Source organism: Galleria mellonella, unplaced genomic scaffold, assembly GCF_026898425.1.
Source record: "Galleria mellonella isolate WM207_F2 unplaced genomic scaffold, CSIRO_AGI_GalMel_v1 utg300, whole genome shotgun sequence".
Taxonomy (NCBI): Eukaryota; Metazoa; Arthropoda; class Insecta; order Lepidoptera; family Pyralidae; genus Galleria; species Galleria mellonella.
The window spans coordinates 3,933,429-3,954,486 of NW_026442068.1; the positions used below are offsets into that span (position 1 = coordinate 3,933,429).

The 21,058-nt window shown below is 29.6% G+C and overlaps 1 protein-coding gene across 3 annotated transcripts in view; it reads left to right on the top strand.

Annotated features, from left to right (window-relative positions):
* The first annotated feature begins 1,926 nt into the window (after window positions 1-1,926).
* LOC113509082 (gamma-aminobutyric acid receptor alpha-like) overlaps window positions 1,927-21,058 on the top strand; it is a 31,794-nt gene continuing 12,662 nt past the window's right edge. For 2 of the 3 annotated variants that reach the window (XM_052895574.1, XM_052895576.1), the window contains exon 1: window positions 1,927-2,126. In XM_052895574.1, the coding sequence (XP_052751534.1) occupies window positions 2,062-2,126 (65 nt within the window). In that variant the 5' untranslated portion in view covers window positions 1,927-2,061. Of the gene's footprint in view, window positions 2,127-8,814; window positions 8,988-21,058 lie in introns of those variants that run through there. The other variant, XM_052895575.1, reaches the window with a different exon arrangement.

Consider the following 21,058-nt stretch of genomic DNA (forward strand, 5'->3'; position numbering starts at 1 on the left):
CAGTGTTTATTTACAAACATTTGTCTTTGTTTCACTCTAGACTTAGTTACTTAAGTTAAAGAAAATGGAGAAATAAATATATTATAACAAGATTTCGAAGTTATGAAGTTTTAGGAAAGGAGAAAATGAAAATTTCCATTTCAATTAATCTTATAAAAGTGAGATTTGATTTAAAGGCGCATTTTATAAATTACGCTGGCTGTTTCCAAAATTTTTTATTTTTCCTCATCTTGATCTCATCATACATTTTTTCGAAGTAAGAAATACACACTAGCAATTTACAACAGTCTCATTCGTTTTCGTTAACTCGTGTTTCATTTGGGAATTTATTGGAAATTTTAAAATATTAGTTCAAATGCATACCTAATACAGTTATATGTTTTAAAATACTAAATAAATAAATTATTGAAAATTATTTCTTAATGTCAACGTCTTAAGAGGAATCTACTTTTTTAATAAAATTAATACGAGTATATGATTCAGCTGACAGGACGTCCTTTTAATATTCTAACGTAAACCATTTCTAAATTAATTGGACCGTGACATTATTTAAATGGCACTTCTATGTTGGAAAATTATATAAATAGGTTCAGTTTAAAGGGATTTGCTTAATAGAATGGCATCAGTTAGAGGATCGAGCGATTCCATTTCATTATAGAGTGGCAGAGAGCGGCACACTGCGTCGTCTACCAGCGCACCTGCAAACCAATCATCCGCGGCCTTAGGGATCATCATGCCATTTGCTTCCTATTGTTACACCGTAGCGTTTTGCATTTCAACTATAAATACTCTAATAGCTTTACCCACACAGATTAAGATAAAAATATGGTGTAATCTATGTAGGAAATTTTCTATGAATCTACTTAGTCGTCCAAGCGTAATTTAATATTAAACAACTTTTACCTTTACGATTGGATACATATCTATAAAATAAAATATCTATTACCTTTAAGTTACACATATACCTATATATAAGAGAATGTTGATTAAATATTTTAAATCTCTCAATAAGTAAATTTGTAATGTATTATTTTCATCGACTTCCTTTGTTTAAATTGTGAACATTTCATAAGTCCTACATATAATATAAGTGAATCTAAAGATCATATTATACATATATGATATACAGAATAACTGGTAATTCGACCAGAGTTCAATTAAGAGGCTATGTAGGAATAGTTAAAGATAGTTTCACTTTCCGAATATAAGCCGTTTGTGAGATCTATGAAATAATAAGTTTATATATTATTGTATCATGTATATAAAACTTTAAAAGTAAGGACAAAAAACAAATAAGACATATTTTTTTATTTATTTAAACACGGCACATGTAAGCATGAGAAGTTAAACTTGGGATAAATACCTATACCAGGCCTGATGACCTGGTGGCCAATGTATTGTAGTATTCCTCCTTTTAATAATCATAAATCGCAAGATCTACACCTTAAAATAAGTAATGAGATGTTAAGCTTAAGGTTATTTACAATTGAATTTTGAATTAAAAAACAAAAAGGTCACTTTTTTTTATTAATTTAAATCAATCGTAGTTTTAGTATAGCTTTTCACTTTTCCAAATCGCTGTGAATGTGGTGAATTCTTTTTTCCTTGTTTATTTATATAAAATAATCTATGGTCATTTAAAGTTTATAGTCACATTGGTTTATGATCATGAAATGGTTGTTATGAAAGTATTCGTTAGTTCTTTATTTGTTAATAAACTATTTTATTTAACTTTCAATGGAGTCAAAGCATATTAAAATATGAATTACATAAGTGGCAACAAGTAGGGTTTGTACAAATATTTCGGACGTATATCGAATTGAAAGTTCATTTTTGTGGCGAGATTCGAAGGTTCGCTTTCCAATAGGCAACACGCCTGCGCGTGGCTCGACTGTGAGAAAATCAAGTCAGATGGCGAGTCCTACAAAACGTTGAACATCTTTGCCGCACGCCGACTGCGGCGCCACAGACGCGCAACACAAACTAGCCGCGATAACAACACGCAACAACACTTTCAAAGTACACAAGCGCCCTTAAAGTAAAACAAAGTAAGCCTGAGCTATGCGCAAGATATTCTTAATGCGTACCACGATGTTGACTGCAAGTTTAATAACAATCCTTCTCGGGTGAGTACACAGAGTTCCATTTTTATTTAAAGTACTTATTTACCTATTTTATTTATAAAAGAATTTGCATAAGATAAAATGATTAAGAAGTAAACACCAGACTTGTACAAACATGACTTAATTATGATACAATTGAAATATTACCAAAGTCACATTAACTTGTTCAAACTCTAGAACACTGATCGTAATCGAAGAATGGAAACGATTTAGCATTTTTAATTTAAATTGTCCTTGTAAGAGGAGGACCTTCGTCAAGTGCCGCCGCTTTCTTTGTATTGTACCGAACACGAATGTCGAGCGTAACACGTAATTGTTTTTTTTCCTAGCGTCAAGACATTTTACAATAATGTAAAACATTATGTAAAAATGTTCATTTTGTTCAACAAACAGCGATTTCATTCGTGATAATACAAACCTATAAACGACTAGAAGATTCGTAGTCGCATTAGTTTTTAATTAACTTACCATAAAAAAGTCAAACTTGCAATAACCAGGTGCTTGCTGCAGTAGTTTTTGCGTGATGTCGAAAGAAACATACAGACAAACAAAATTCCTAAAAAATATTATTTTAGCATCTATTGGTTTTATTAAGACCACCATATTATTATTATTTTTTAACTCTTCTATATACAGATATCAAGTAAAATTGGACACTTGGCAAGAAATTTTTTAATCACTTAACAATAATTGAACCGTATTGATTTTTATTATTTTATAATAAGATTTTCATATTTTAATAATATGTCTATATTACAACAGTTTAAGGACTTTGGAAATTTACATACTTAATAAACATTGCTACACTAATTAAATATTATTAAATTTATTTTTATTTAATAAATACTGTTTAGATAAGCGATGTTTGAAATTATTTTTGTAGTACGAGTAAAAGCGTAAAAATTTATAAATAGAAAGAGGATTAGTAAATTTTGCTTTACAACAACCAGTTATTGCTTTATAACGAAATACGGCGGTTTCAATCATCATAAATGTATAAAGGGAGCAACACGAGAGTATAATGATTACAAAATGATTTATGAAAATCAATGTAGAAATAGCGATATAATCAACAAAAGAATCAAACGAAATAAGAAGAAAAAATTAATGGAACGCTAAGTCACATTACTCACTTCATCTCATATTTACTGCTAGCTGTATCCTGTGACTTCAGCCGCATGAATCAACATATAAAGTATCCCATTATAAGTATATTCTAAATAAATTATATCCTAGTAAGACTTAGTATTACAATATACTTACAAACATTTATAAAATAAACATACATAATCAAACAATTAATTATAAATTAAACCTATAATGTTTTAATAAAAAAATAAATGTAATTAATAATTAGTCAAAATAATATTTATGATCCGTACCCTTATATGTTAAGATATTACCTATATGCATGCAAAATTTCATTTAAATCCAATTAGTAGTTTATTGCATGAAGGATTAACAAAGGCGAAACATTTTGAAAATATACATAAATATAAGTATTTATGTATATTTTCAAAATCTTTTGCGTTTATAATAATAGTAGGATAGTACGAAGACTTATTATTACTGAACACTACTAAATTGCCCACAGAATTTATAAACTATACACTTTATCAATCAAATATCAATTTCATTATGTCGGATAATTTATAACTGAATATTTTGAAAGGTCCATTGTTTGCCAACAATATAGTTCAGTAAACAATGTTATTTACAAACAAAACTTTCTACATTTATTTCATTGTCAACTTATATTTATTTCCCATTTAATTAATTGACTCATATATTTAATAAAAAAAAAATTATAACATAATATATGTTAAATATAAACAGATAAATAAAAATAGATACTACCGATTGTATAAGGAATTTTTTTATACAACTTAGAATGGCAAACAAGCTGACGGCCCACCTGATGGAAAGTGGTAACCGTTGCCTATAGATATGAGCAGTACCATGAACATAACAGAATATACTGTTTCGCCCATGATATCCCCTCCCCCATGTGTTAGCATTCCTGAGGACTCAGATGTTATTCCTCTGCACCCTGTAAATTCACGTCATGCCCTTCAAACCGAAACACAGCCATGCAAACACAACAGCTTTACGGTTGAAACACGAATGGGACAGAAGTAGCCAAGCAAACAACTTCTGTACAAAGTCTCCCTCGGGTATCATCACAATCGGTCCAGAATTGACATAAAAACACGCGAATTCCAAATGTCTTGCTTTTTTAGCGACAATTTCTTTCTGTAAATGATAGATAGATTTATATCCCTGTTAGTCCCATATTAATTTTAACTATAAGTAACGGTTAGGTAAAAAAATATTAAGTAAATACATAAGATGTTAATAATATTTTAACTGAAACAATGCTGATGACCAGACAGCCTAAGCTACAAGACGATAGTACCAGAATTAAATGAACGTAGCCTTATACTGCCTAAAACTTACGTAATTTAACAGTCGGGTTTTTTGTATCCTCACAACGCGGCCACTTGTCTAAATGAAAAAGGCCTACATTTAGAGATACATACAGCCATAGATACAGACAGCAGACATATCTATCCCTTTTGGGAATAATCATTCAATTATAATTCGCTTCATTAATTACTATAAATACTTACATAGAGTTACAATTAATATTTAAATTTTAACATAAAATTATATGAAAGTGTATTGCGATTTTTAATTCCATTCACATATTATAATAATGTATATATTATGTACTAACATAACTATTTCTGCACATCCTAAAGGTTGACTTATAAAGAATGCTTATAACATAAAGTACGTCCATTGTATGCACATTTTATTGATCAATAAAGTTAAAATAAATTAAGACACATTATTTACTTTTATTTCTTATAAATCATTATCATAAATACTCTATATTATTTCTTCTCTATTAAAACTTTACCAAAACTCTATAATACGAGTATATATAATTATCCACATATGCCTAATGGTAACTGTATAAAAATATATTTTAAAAAGAATTAATTAATAGCTGGATGATTATTTACTGACTATTACAGGAAATAAAAGATATTTGTAATCTTGATAGCTTGTTTAATGCGTGTTCTCTCGACAAAAATTAAAGCAGAAATGAATGACCGCCATTCCATTCGTTCTTGTTCTCACTAAAAAAATATAATTATGAAAAAAATTAAACCGGTACATGGTCGAATCAATTGCTATAATTAGAATAAATTCATAATTAAAACAATTGACATTTTAATAACTAAAAGGCATTTACGTGACAATATATTATTAATATTGTAAACTGTTAACTGTCCATTGCTGGACATGAGCCTTCACCATAAGCGGCGTTTTGCCAGTAGTTTCCACGCTTGGCAGGCGGGTTGGCAACTGCAGTTAGGCTCTTAGAGATGTTATAAGAGGGACGCTGCTGCCCATCCCTCGCCCTCCCTTAGTCGCCTCTTACAACATACATGGGAAAGGAAGAGGTGGCCCATTCTATGTCGGGGCACACACAGCAATTAATGACAGGATTATTAACTATAGTCTAACATAATGTGAAATATCTTTATTTATATGATTAATAAAGATAGAACAATAATAAGCAGAAAAAAGAGGGATGCTATTATAAGTTTGGAACATTTGTCTATGGATTTGTATATCTGTTTGTGGCATCAAAATCCGAGTTCTTTTGTCTGTGCTTTACCAGGAAAGCCTTTGTCGACCTGAGCGCTTTAAAATCTTATATTATATTATTGTCTATTTTCGCTTTTCTTAATCTCTTTACTATAACTTATGTTACAATTTAACCTATTTCAATGCGGATTTTAACCCACTATACAAAAAGAGGGATAAGTTTTCAAGTCTTTGCCTGTTTATGAATTGTTTTAACGTTCCCAAACAGAGGGGCCGATACCAATGAAATTTGAAGGGATGTCGACAAATCAAGATAGTATGATGATGATAATATTTTAATGGGTAGTAAGTGATTTTATATGTTTAATTTATTACTATCCAATATCTGTTACAAATTTTCCACATTTGCTGCATAAGTATTTACCGAAATGAATAGTAGCGTCACTCAAAATATCTAACTAAACACACATTATTTACTATAAATTTATATTTGCGGCGAGACGAGTAGAGATATTTCGAAACATACCTGAAATAAGTGTTAGACTGATACAAAGGACGCGAAACTATCTCTAAAGTTATTCACAATCCTCCCCTCCCCTAATTCTGTACTTTACTAAAGGCTAAGTTAACGAAAACGGCAGGTAAACTTTTAATGACTTCTTTGAAAATCATTAAGTAATAAGATAAACAATGTTGCTTATCGTAGGATATAGTTGTAAGTTATGCAGAGTACCGTATTACATTATGTATATACAGTATTTGCATTTATTTTTAATAAATATTTTTTAATAAATATAACATTTACTGTTACTGTAACATATTACAGTATAATCTAAATGATAGTGAAACCCATATCAATATCTGTTATGAATAAAGTAAGAAGACAAATAGAAGCGAATAGCGTTTATTTACTTATTTTCTACTATTTCAAAATAAAACTGCATACAAAATGATACCTTGGATATTATACTGTATGTGCTTTTGCCTTCAAAAAAATAAAATCGTTGCCTTACCTTCCCAAATTACCAATCCGTACCACAAATACTTCACGTTCCAATCTCATAATCCTTGAAGTCCACTCCAGTTATTTCCTTTTATCCCTTAACTTAGAATTTCAACCATTCCTTGGGAAGGCCCGACTCTGACTTTTCGATAAAACAATGCAATTTCATTTAATTTCATGAGAAGATTTAAATTAGTTATAGTACCCACTTAATTAAAATAAATAAATTGTAACGAAATAGCAAAAACGGTATGAAATTTGATTAAATTTTTTTTATAGGTACAATACCAAAAAAAAATTATAGGTTATTTTATGTGGTTATGGTTTGAACTTCGTACTAATGACCGAGTCGATCAAGATAAAAAGTAACCAATAATCCTTCTATATGCAATAAAAATGTTTGTTTGGGAAATTTTATACTATTGTAATTGTTTGAAACAATCTTACTTCACTATTATATTAGGCGATTAGTAAACAAGTAAAGATAATATTATTACATCATTAACTTGGTTATAATAAAATTGCAGTAATAATTATTTTAATAATTAGTACATACATCGTATCCTGGATTTTGTTAAATACACTGGTATTTTGTTACTAATAATCGTATCAATCGTTCTAATTAAGAACTCTATTCGTAATCACAGTTTATGAACAGAGTTCTTACAGATTTATGTTGTAACTAGATGTTTGTGATTACAAACAGCTAATTACAACATAGATATTTTGACAACTAAAACCGTTAAATTCCAAATCTAAATCGTCAAAGACAATACCTGTAACGTTCGTGAACTAAAACTGTCAAGTTCAAATACTGCTCCAATTTTCATACAATACCTAAATTGTAAGATATCTGGAAACATCATTATCAAATAAACTAATTATCGCTCGAAAAAGGGCAGTGAATTTATCGTCTATGTATAACCGAATACAATTTCTTTTATATTCCTGTCAAAACCATGCAGGTAGGTGCATTAACCGTGTGGTTAAAAATATATCCTATGTTATATAACCCATATTTTAGTTACCAAATAACAAAGTATATGAAAGAGTATCTCAAATCCCGCAACTGAGAACTAACTATGACCGTTTGAAAAAATAAAAACGGAACTTGTTCGTGTATAAACCATAGACGTTGTATGACATACTCAATCTTTATAATTTAAGGTATAAACAATGCTTTTAAAGTTTGATTGTGTACAAAATTAATCTCTTTATGCCATAGTCGTAGCATTGTTTTTCTTTTTTATGTTGGATGATAATGGAATGGAAACCCTGTCTGCGCTATCGGTATACACTAGCGGGGCACCAGTGAGAGATGATTGGTGAGGATGAAAAAGCAGGTCAGTTAGCCCATCGTGACGAATTCAACGATAAATTAGTCACGATGGTTTCCAGGGGAAGCCGCGTGGAGGTCGACCTGATAAGGTATATTGATAGCGATGAGGACTGAGTTAGTCCTATTACTATCAATCTCTCCCCGATCGTAGCACTGTCAGGTAATATAATTATAACAAAAACGTATTATAACGAAATCATTTGTATAGCACCTAATGGCAGCCATGGATTACGCCCAATGAAGTATTCGGGATATGCAAACGTTAGCTATCTAATTGTCAATAATTTGATATACTATACTTATACACATAATACAAGAACACACATAGCTACGGCTAGAATTTCGGCGAGACGTGAGCCCACGTCATTTCCATAAGATCTTTTAATAATTTGAAATATTTCACACGACCCCATTCATGCGTCAGTCAATACAATCCCGTTGGGTCGACATATTGTTGGAAATAAATATGGTTTTGAAGGATATGAAATGATATAAAAAAAATCACATTTTCAACATAAATCAGTATTTACGTATTTGTATACAAAATACCCCAAAAGTGTCATGTACGTGTGTCAAATGAAAGTTCATTATAAAATAAAATAAAAATGTGAGAAAGAGTCGAATATACTCGTACATATAATTCAATATAATTCAACATATAATACATATAATTCAACACCACTGATAACTGGTTGAAATATCTTGGTTTTATCATTTTAATACATGGTTCTTTATTTCAAACATGTGTTTTAAGTGCCGGCTTACGATTATATCATCTGATTTATTAAAATTGAAATTGTTTTATCCCAAATATCATAGTTATACACGTATATACCAATTATCTGAAACCCAGTGATAACATTCGTGAAACTAAACAGCCTCCCCCAAGAAATATTATCAGGTATGAAAATAATTCTAGAATCTCTTACGACAAAACGATGACATTAAAATATTATTTTATTTATTTATATGCTATTCTACATTCACTTTTAATATATATATCAGATAATATATATTATATAGATTATAACAAAAATGTACACAGGTGGATTTATACACTTAAAGGGATATATTTCAGTCAACCTTAAGAACCCTAAAGGAGAAGATATCTAGAGTTTGTTTATAAAGCATAACATATATGGTGCAAAAATAATATGACAAATAATAAATCATATTATTAGTATCTATAGAATTAATAACAGAATGATGATAAATAAAATTATTAGGTAATATATATAATACCAATATATTATAATTTATTAATAAAATTATTAATTTTAATTTTGTTATTCATTTTGGGAAAGGTAGTTTAGTATCGCTTTTATGATATCATTTAAAATCAAGAAGTTAGAGGAAAATAATGAATTATAACAATGACATTGGGTTTGGGCTTGGTTCATTCTTTATCTACAACTAAGCCAGTGCCACAAACGAGAATATTGTTAAATCATTACTTCTATCATTATTATTATCTCCCGAATTTCTTATTTAATACAGAAGTATTTGGCATTTTACAGATTTCATTGTTTCACTTCTACTGTTTTGTATTTACGTTCTCGAATTCAATTGTTACTGTTTATTCTGCAAGTCTGCAACGTCCAAAATCAGCACTATTCGTATTTTACATCCAATTAACTTATCTATGTTAATAATTGAATTGTGTTAATTTCATTACTTAAATATTTTCTTTACAAAACTTACAAACTTAATGAATAACTACAATTTTCTGCAAAATGAAACAGTTTTTCAGTATATGAGAAACTATATAAAGCATTTAAAAGACATTAGTTTGCTTTGAGATATATAAAGGAATACTTTGAATTTGTTTATTATTTATAGATATTCAGTACACCAATGACTCATATTTCATACTTACTAGAACAAAGATATACATATCCCAGCCTAACTACAACTGATAAAGTGAAACAAATCTAAACAATTTTTTCCGCTCTGCGATGAAACGAAAAAAATAATACAAATATTTAAAATTAAAAATAAAGTTTATAGACACTAAACAGTTTACACGTAAGTATACGAGTGACGTTATGAACCTTTATATACAAAGGACTTAATAAAATAAAAGATCCGAGTCACGCCTAATTACATTTCTGACAAATGAGTATGGATCCTTAGAGAGTTTTAACAAATAAAACACGTCCCTTTGTTGTATGCGGAGTTTCTGATCATAGGATTAAACAGGAATGTAATTTAAAATTTGAAGGATCCGACCAAAGCTAATATACTTAATTTCGTGAGGTTACAAAACAAAACATTTATTTGTTTGTTACTTCTTGGTGTCCAATCGTGATGGAATTCGGCAGATACTTAATGTGATTGTTGGCACAAAAAAGAACTGATTATTATTTTTTCAACACATCTGCTATTTTTCTGTCTAAATATTTACAGTAAAATATATCCTGTCCCAATTTTAGGTTTTTCATCATGCAATGCAATAAAAGACCAAAAAACTGTTTTAAATCACGAACCTAAATCTAAAATTTCACATATTTAATTTTAAACTGATAAAATTTCATACAAAAAATACAAACCCGCTTTACTTCCTTAGTGCAAAATTTTCAAAATGCCTTTCTTATTCACTTACGCTATATAAATAATCTATCTGCAAAATTTCAATCTTCTAGATTCAGCAGTTTCAGGCATGCGTTGATCAGTCAGTATTTTAATGATATAAGTTAAATAACTACATACTGCAGATATTTATTTTCTCATTTGTTATATATATCTTGACGCCAAGTTCTTTATGGAACTAGTAGAGAAAACCGATTTACAGACCTTGTGTTTCATGGGTTTCATAATTTGATTCATGCATATAAACACCTAATACAAGTAGACAATACGGAATACAGATCTATACTACCTAAAATGTTTGAATTGGAAGGATAATGAATTGTTAAAAATTGGGATTAGTAGCCCCATTGTTAGCAATACACCCTGTTAGGTCGACCTCCTCACGGTTTCCCCTGAAAACTATCGTGTTCTATTCAAAGTGAATCCATCACGATAAGCTAACTAACCTGCCTTTCCATTGCCACCTATCATCCCTTACTGGTGCCCCGCTAGCGTATACCGTTAGCGCAGGCAGGATTACCATTCCATTATCATCCATTTAAAAAAAATGTTTGAATTTTTTTATTTTTGAAAAGTACATAGACTATAACTACTACTTATGTTCGTTAATTTTCAACTAAATTAAGGTTGACTGATAGAGAATTCCTAAAGCGTTAAATCCGCTTGGTGTACCACATTTAATTGGTTAATAAAGTTTCAAAAGATAATTGCGAGATACAGTTACAATAAATCAATAGGTAGTAAATATGAGAATCTTGTTAACAAAGGTTCAGCGTTACCTAATATTTACTAAACAAGCTTGTTTCGTACCGGAGAAATCAAGCTTAGATCCGGCGCCAAAAAACTTGCTTATCTCATCCATCGCTCATTGTCCTATCCGACACCGGCCTTCCTGCCTCCTACAGCTACAACACGTGATAGATCGGAAAATAACATTATCGATACCACCTAAAATATCCTGAAACATAAATTATAGCTTTACCTATCGAAATAGGAATCACTATTCGCTTACGTCATAAGATTAAGTACCTACTACTCAGATAGTCGCATCGCTTGAAAATATTCATAACTTTCTTCTAGGTAAACATCGTCCAGGAGATTATATTATTCTTAACCCATTTAAAAAAAGGAATTTCTCAAATTGACTTCATCTTTACTTTATGTTTTTTTTTTTTTATTATTATTATTGCCATTTTCATACCAAATACGTTAATTTTTGTTTTCAATCGACAGGGTTTACTTCCGTTATTGATCACATGCTAACTATGTCTGTTTTTTGTTATATGTACAGGCAAAATATTAATATATCGTAAACTCACCTACAAGCTACAAATACACAGTAACAATTGAAACTATAGGTATAGCTAATTATTAAATTTGACCGTAATGTTTACCACAGTTTACCACCTTTAGTAATAGGTAAATTTTAGTTGCAGCTTTCTTTAATTTAATAAAATTTCATTAATTTTCAAGTAAGAGCAAAGCGAATCATTTTATTTTTTATTAATCTAGTATTTTTAAATTAATAAAAAAATTAGATATATATTTTTAATATCTTTTTAAATAGGTAAATAAAATTCAATCAAAAAGCGGTAGTTTGTTATATTGCATACGAATTCAATAAAGTGCCCGCTACTGGTAGGAATACTACCTACATCTTCTCTCGCGTGAGGGGGCGTTAACAGAAAATATCGCATCCTCTACGTGCTTATCGCACCCAACGAAGTCTATAGAATAGACCTTTCAAGAGCTTCGGCCCTATACATTTTAAGAGTATTGAAATTTACGAGTGTCCTTTGAGTGTTTACCCAACATTGACATGACGAGCTTCTGACAAATTTCGTTGAAAGATACATCACATAAAACAGACGTGCTTCGCTTTGCTTGAATACATTTTGAAGTGGTAATAAATGTTTGCGACAGCGCTAAGCAATTTTTTATTACCAATAACTTCGAACATCGAAGCTCATCATTACAAAATACGAGTAGTGTTGCATAAATTACAATCTAGCTCAAACTTATTAAAAACCTAGTACTATTAGATAGATATATAATTTATTTGCATTACTTACAGCACACAAACAACAACAGACATAAATACAACATGCACAGTGAAAAAGGATAAAAGAATACATATACAAAAAAAAACAAAATGCATGAAAGAAGAAATAGTTTTCCCCTTCATGCGTGTGCCACTGTAACACAAAATGGTCACAAGTCAGCTTTGCCTTCAAAAGAGCAAAACACTGAAATTCTGTTGTGGACAAAAGCCAGACGCGAAATTTCTTAGAAATATAAAAAAAAATTAATACATTATGAGTTCATTACATTCACTTTTATTTAATAAAACAACGATTATTTAATGAAACTTTTATTTAATGAAACACTTGATAATTAAAACCTGTTAAAATCCGTACTTTAGGATCTTGATGATGATGATTCCAGATTCATATTTATGTAGAGAATTAAAGGTTATTCCACAAAAAATAATAATTTAAATGTGTTCAATGACATAACCGTCTCATCATTACATGAAGCGTTGTGTGCAAGGGCAAGTCGCAAACTTGACGGGCTGCCAACTATCGACCAAGATGATTCCTCAATGTCAACGATCACTCCTACGATTCATTATCACTTAACATTAACGTTTCAGTTATAAATAATAAGAGTGTAGACTCTTTTACTAGAATTATTTTTATTTGTATCTGCATGCTTTATTACTTTATAATTTGAACTATTCATGATTTTCAACGAAATTTCCAGTATTGAAATGATTGATTCCATTTGAATCTTGACTATATTCAAGTTGCAGTTTTCTATTAAGCAACTTCTTTAAGCTCGAGCTTCCTAATTTTGGTTATACGTAGCCATAGAATGTACATAGTAAAGTACCAGATGGAGACTTTGTACGAAAAAGTCGTTGCTTGGCTACCTCTGTCTCATTCGTGTTTCTACCGTAAAGTAGTTTTTTGCAGGGATATGTTTCGGTTGGAAGGGTGGGATATGGCGTGAATTTATAGGGTACAGAGGAATAACACTTTAGTCCTCAGGAATGGTAACGCATGGGGGGTATCATGGGCGAAACAGTATAGTCTCTGTTATGTCCATGGTACTGCTCATGTCTATAGGCGATGGTTACCACTTTCCATCAGGTGGACCGTCAGCTTGTTTGCCATTCTGTTGCATTTTTTTTTTAATCCAGAAACTTTTTCTAACAGATCAGCCTGGTACATAGTAAAAGAATCGAATTTTCGTTAAAACATACAAATTTATTAGTACCTACTTAGTACTATCAAATAAAAGCTATTATATTTATTAATATTATAATATAACATTTATATTGTAAATTATAATAAACTCAATATCACTTTTGATATTTTTGGTAAATAATCATAGCCTATAATTTTGATCCTTAAGTAAACGTCTATATAATTTCCAAAAATACTGAATTCAATAGATACTCTTTCTTACAAAATACAAAGTACAAAATACAAAGTATAGACCGAACACAAATTTTTAAATTTCTAGTATAATAATTGGCAAGCTTCCATACATACTTTCAACCCCATTTTCACCATCCTTTTCTTATTTTTAGTCTTCTCCTCATCTTCTAAGTATTACATGTATTCTTGTAATATATGGGTCGAGTTGGGTAGGTAATAAATTAATAAAAAATATACAATTACAGAAATATATTCTTCATTTATAACATCATTTTTAACAAGGCACTACAAAAATTTATAGTGCAAATAAATATTAAAGTAATCATTCAAGTAGACGTTTGTATCATAACAGTTTGGACACTTGACAGCGGGCGACTTGCAAATTGTCTCGCGATGACCGATGGCATCGTGTTTTTCCATGCCATATAAAATAAAACTGAGTTCCTCATCAATCTTATTTAGAAGTTAAACTATCGGTGGAGTTGTAGATATGCAATAATTTTCAAAATTTCAATTTTAAAAATTATATAATATACTATTAAAATTTTAGGTATTCTTGATCTCTATCTTAAAAATCTCGGTGACAAAGATACCCATCATGGATTTATGGCAATAGTTAATTATAGTTAACAATAAGATATTAAATAAGTATATATAGAAATTATCTCAAAGAAGCAACCTTGCTTCCATATGTAGGAGCATATAATAAATACATTTCAGCATATCAATTTACTAATTATGAAACTATATTAGTAAATACCTGCCTGAGTAGATAAAACTAAAACTGATGTGAAATTAGCTTATTATGATTTTTATTATCACACTACGAATATAAGTAGAGATTTCTTGAGTAAAAATACCTGTTACCATTCCTTCTACTAAATCTATTTTATTTCTTATAAATACCTGTACTGTAAATTAGATTATTTCTGTATATATACATTAATATAAACTAAATTTCAACTTATTTTAACTTTTTCGAGCATAATAAAGTTTGTTCTTCTCTAAATAAATAAAGTTTGTAATATTCTTTTTACTTAAGCCTGAAATATAGCTAATTTATTTCTGTACGGCAGCTACACATCTGTGCGTTGCGTTTTATAGCTGAAACCTTGGCCAAGATACTCCTTTCCCACAGGAATTTACCCTTTTCTTCACTAAAAACAAATACCTTTGTCCACTGGTGTGCCTGGCCCTACCATCCCAATGTCATTGCATAATATTCTAATAATGATTAGGGTTAGCTTGAAGGATAATGTATTCCGCCTATAAAAATATAAATTATAGGAAAAAATATATTGTAAATAATTAACAAATGAGTTTTTATCCGAAACTTTAGTACCCAAGGAATTTATTTAATTATAAATACAATGTACTTAAATGGAGATACGTATGATTTTCAGATGAATATGTATACGGACAAACGTAGTGATTACTTGCTCAATGATATGAACTTTTTAATCAGTATTTACCTATAGGCTTTATAGACGAGAACTATCTGAAAAAACCTGTTTGCTTTGAACCTACCAACCACTGAATAATGAATAACTCATTGTCCAAATATAATATTACGAGTATAAATATGAATAATACTATTAGTTTATAAATATGAATTATAATATAAAACAAATAAAAATTGCAATATAATAGACGCTTTAAAAAAGTATATTTTTTTGTAATTATAGTTATCCAAAAGATGAAGTAATGGAATATGGTAACAAAATAATCATATAATGTTTTTACCAACTCCAAATTTCCTGATCAATTTAAGACATTGTAACGTAAAATATGTTTTAAAGAATGAATTTATATTAAAAGACAGAATATCGACGACAATAAAAATTTGCCTACTCATTTTGAATCAAAATGTTACATCCAGAGCAATATAAATTATACAACATTCGAAGATTTCCATGTCCGCTGTAGATTTCTACCTCTCTATCTGCAGTAATACGCTAATAGTTCTTGGATATGTCTTTGGAAAAATCTTCTGTGACGAGTTATGCTTACACTTTACTGGAGATATTTTGATATTATTGGGACATTTAATAGCAATGTTATCTGACGCTTGTACGATTATTGAAGATATATTGCATACAAAACATTCCAGTCGCGGCTTTAACATAAACTGCTGCTTTGTTGTAGCAAACATTCTTTCTATTATTGGAGAATATTAAGAGTTACAGTCAGCAATCGATAATAATGAAACTTGATGAAGAAAATAGGGAATTGTTATTCAAATGTTTGATCCACTTTATAATGGCTATGGGATATATACTTGAACAAATCGAAAATATGGAATCACCCATACCAAGTGCTACAGTATTGATAGGTCACCTTTGTATACTCCTAGATCTTCGCACTCTATATCGAAGCAAACCAAGTATTCAAGTTATAAATATATTTTTTTAATCAGTAACATTGTAGTATTTTATATGATCTCATAACATCATTGGAATATGATGTCCCGCCTATATATGTTATGGGTCGTTAATGGGATGACTTCAGATTTCAAATTTAATAGGCAATATAATCTAATCATATTACAAAAAACTGGAACCCCATTTTTTATGAACGATTTAAATAAATCCTCTGAAGTTATTTATTTATAAAAACTGGTTACTTTTATTTCTAAATTAACAACATACCTAGCCATCGTTAAATTACTACTAATAGTATAAAGTTACAACTTACATTGCTTTACCGCTAAAATATTTTATAAACATCCGCCCCAGATTCGCACTTTCTTTTTAAAGAAAATATAGCTAGCCATATTACTCGCTGATAATGTAGCTTTCCATGCGTGAAAAAAATTTTAAAATCAATTAAGTATTTTCTAAATTTATTCATACCAAACAAAAAATAAGTCTTTCCTCTTTTTAAAATTAGTTTAGATAAACTAAAATTTTTTTGTAAATTTTTAAGACTCTTAGAAATATTTCTATTTCTCCAATCCAGTAAATTTAAAATTAAAAAAAAATTATTATCATAAGCTAAAAATAGGGCAAAAATCACTGTACCTCAAGTTACTTAAATTATAAAATAATAAATAAACCCTTGCAACGGATAATTAATGAAGAAGGGTTTAGTTATAAGAAAATTTTAATTGGCTACGTGATAATGTTAGCACAAGCAAATTGAAACTGGCCTTATTATGCTACTCAAACTCTTATTGTTTGCCACTCAAATTAAAAATAAATAGATGCCTGATAAAAAAAATATATCTAAAAATACCTAATAGGTATAGCATTTTCATAATATTAATCTACATATTAGAAATATATGTATTTATGTAGTTAGTGTATATATACACTAATTAGTAGTAGGCTTTTTCAGTGAATATGTTATGGGCCCCTAACAACTGTACTTCATATTTAATCATCATTTCTATATCTTGCTATTTTAATATCTCATCAAATCAAAATATTTTTCTCAACCATAGAAAAAGGTTATCGGAGAACTTTGCAATATCAGAAGTGCGATCGAAACCTGAGTTGACAATTTGGCACATTTTATAACGAGAAGAGAGTGCTCGAAGAGAGAGCCCTCGGCACCTCCAATGAGGCCGCACAATCACTTTTCTCGTCGACAAAAACCAAAAATAAATTATTGGAGGTCACTTTATAAGACAGCTTCTTTATAATTATTATATCCTAGTATTTTTTTACATTGTCATTCTGAGTAAATTCTAATAGTTTCTTTTGTTAATTACGAAACGTGCTGAATAGTAAATAAACTAAAATCATTAAAATTATTGCTTCTGTTGAAACTTTTTTTTATACCGCAAAAGTGGCAAACAAGCATACAGCCCGTCTGATGTTAGGTAAATGGTCACTGTATCCTATGGCGGCCTATAAAAATAGGAAAATCACTTGCGCGTTGCTGACCCTGAAGAAACTTAAATACATCCTTTTTAAAGAATCCCATACTTAGTCTCTAGAAACACCTCAGCAAGGAGCTCATTCCACAGCATCATCATAAGCATTCGCAAGAGAAAACAGCTCTGAAACCACACCGTATGCGACCATTTTTAGCATATCTACTTAGATATTTTTCTTTATACAATCCTAATGTTTCCTAGAGTAGTGATGTATATTATTATAGTTTTATTATTAGCCTAGATATAAATATATGACTAGCAAAAACTAAAAACAGAAAACGTTATCGTGCCTCTGCATATTTAGTGAGATCTTATAATAAATTTTACAACTGTGTAAAAAATGTTGTCCACATATGAAAAACAACAACATCGATTAAACTTTAAAAGGAGTTGGTTTGAAAACAAAATTCTTTTTGCCATTTATAAGGTTTACTACCTTATCAATGGCAAAAAGAATTTTGTTTGTTATGCAATTTTAAAATCCCAATAAGTCTATCGACGACACTTCTGTAAACATGAATGTACAAACTTACAAGTTATATCTATAGAATTCCCGTGCTAGTACTATAGTAAATTATAAAAACGTCTATTAGGTATGCTTTAATGGACAGTTAACATGTAAATGGATTTTAGTACAAACAGCGACAAAAATGACGGAACGATAAGCTCCCTAGAGTTCTTGAAATAGCGCCGTGCAAGTTTACCTTTTTTGTGCCCAGAAGAGGATTGATTTTGTTGACAAATTCCAACCATTCATATTCTTACCAATGTCACCCTTTCCTCATAAACCAATTCGTACGCCCAAATAACTAATCGCCTATTGTTGTTGAAAATAAGCCTTTTTTTTTCATAATATTTTGAATGATTATTATTTTTTATTTTACTTTCAGTATATATATATATATATATATATATATATATATATATATATATATTCTTCATTAAAATAAATATTAACAAAAACGTTATAAAAGGCATATTAATATAATAATACACATATAATACAGATTATAATATCTTATACCTATGTTACATAAAATCAAACATCAATAAGATTGGAACAAGCTCAAGAAGTAATTAAAGAAAGGCTTTTATCACATTTCCGTCATTAGCAAAGGAATGGGTTCGTAAATACTAATATCGCAAGCCGATATTGTAACGTACAATAAATCACAATTAAGCTGCTAGTCATCCCCCTAGCAACGTTACAAGTGTAGGAAAAATAATACGCATCTAATATTAGGGGTTAGTCAAGTAGGCCTGCAATCTCCTCTATAGTAGATTTTAACTGAGTACATATTTTCTAAACTATAAAAAAAATCTTTTAATTAATTGTAAAAATTTAGAACATATATTTAAAGTTATCATATAAAATGAATTTTGTGATTGAAGTCGATTTTGTTGAATAAAATTATAGGATATGTGATAATGAAAATACTTATCTAATATTTTAATAACAATATATATTTACCAATTAGGTTATTATTAATTTATTAGGCTGCATCTATTTGATATTTTGACTAGAATTACACCTATATAATTATGACAATCTTTTAATATTGTAATTCATATTAGGTATTAATTAATCATGTAGTTATTCATATTATTAATTATTTTACAAACTTTTAGTAAAAACCATTTTCAATTACTTAATTGAAACAACAAATAACTTCTATACATTAATGATTGTAAGTATACTTTTCACTAAGTACTTATACTTACATCCTTCTGAACATTTGAACAACTGGAAATACAGCTAATTAATTAAATGTGTTACAACTAAAGATACAAAGTAATTTATTAATCTACTCGTAATGTAAAGTAAAAAAAAAAAGTTTCTAAGTAACTACATAATAGAACAAAACTTCGGCTTCTGTATGTAACGGTGAGCTAATGCGAGTTGTTCTCGTATTTCTTTGTTTGGGGCTTCAAGTGTGTAGTGTAGGGCGAGGGCCATCAATGTCGCACTATCTTGCAGTTTCACACTGACCATGACTCGGCACTGGTTTGTAATACATTGCTATTAGTGTATAGAACTCTTAGGACGTATCTGCACTTTATATAATGCGATATTTTACTTTTATATATTGTGTGTTACTTTTGCCCGGTTTTTTCCGCCTTACATATTTTTTTACAATTTAGGTAAACATTTTTATACATGTTGGAATAACAAACTAATATTTATAATCACTTTTCCTAACTTTCTAACTGTCGCACGGTTACCACTTCAAAACTTAAGAGCACCACGGATATCATGCAGTATAATGCCTACATAGGATCCAGTGCGTTGCCATTTTAAGGACTAAAGTACCCATTTATTATGTCTCCATACACAATAATTCCCCTGCCACATCTTACATGTATAGGTCTCGACCATCTGTAGTGGCCACACTCAATACTTTACACGTAATTGTGTAAAACAGTAACATACAATAACATATTAATATGTAACTAAAAAATTCTACTGATTAAATATAGATATATGTTTTAAACATTAATTTGCAAAATAATGGAATTCGACACCTATTTTTTGCGACTTTTCTCATCAATCAAATCCTGGTGTAGATAAGGTTCATCTTTCATTTCTCAATATGCTTATTACGCTGTGAAATATCTGAGTGTATTATACCTAACTCTCAGTCATATAAATCGCAAGCTATTTTGTTCGACTGTTAAACAAAGTAGGGTAATGTTTTTGGGTATATGTAAGTACGTTAGGATAGCGCAACGTACAGCTTAAATGGCTTCAAAGATTTTAATAAATGGCCTGTCGTTAGATTCGTCTTACTCGGGGTTCTGTGAGCCACATACGTAGCGACTGTACCTACCATATTAAATATAACTAACATAAACTATCGAAATCTTGAAATATTATCTAATTTTATAGACATTTTAAAAACTTTACATTCTTCTTTCGTGGACATTTTTTGTTAATAAATATTTACTATTAAATATTTTAATAAATTACCTACTTTATAAAAAATAATTTAAAATTGTATTGAGTCTTTCTTCAATTTTATAATTATACTCAAAGGGATCAATTACAATAGACAAATTGTA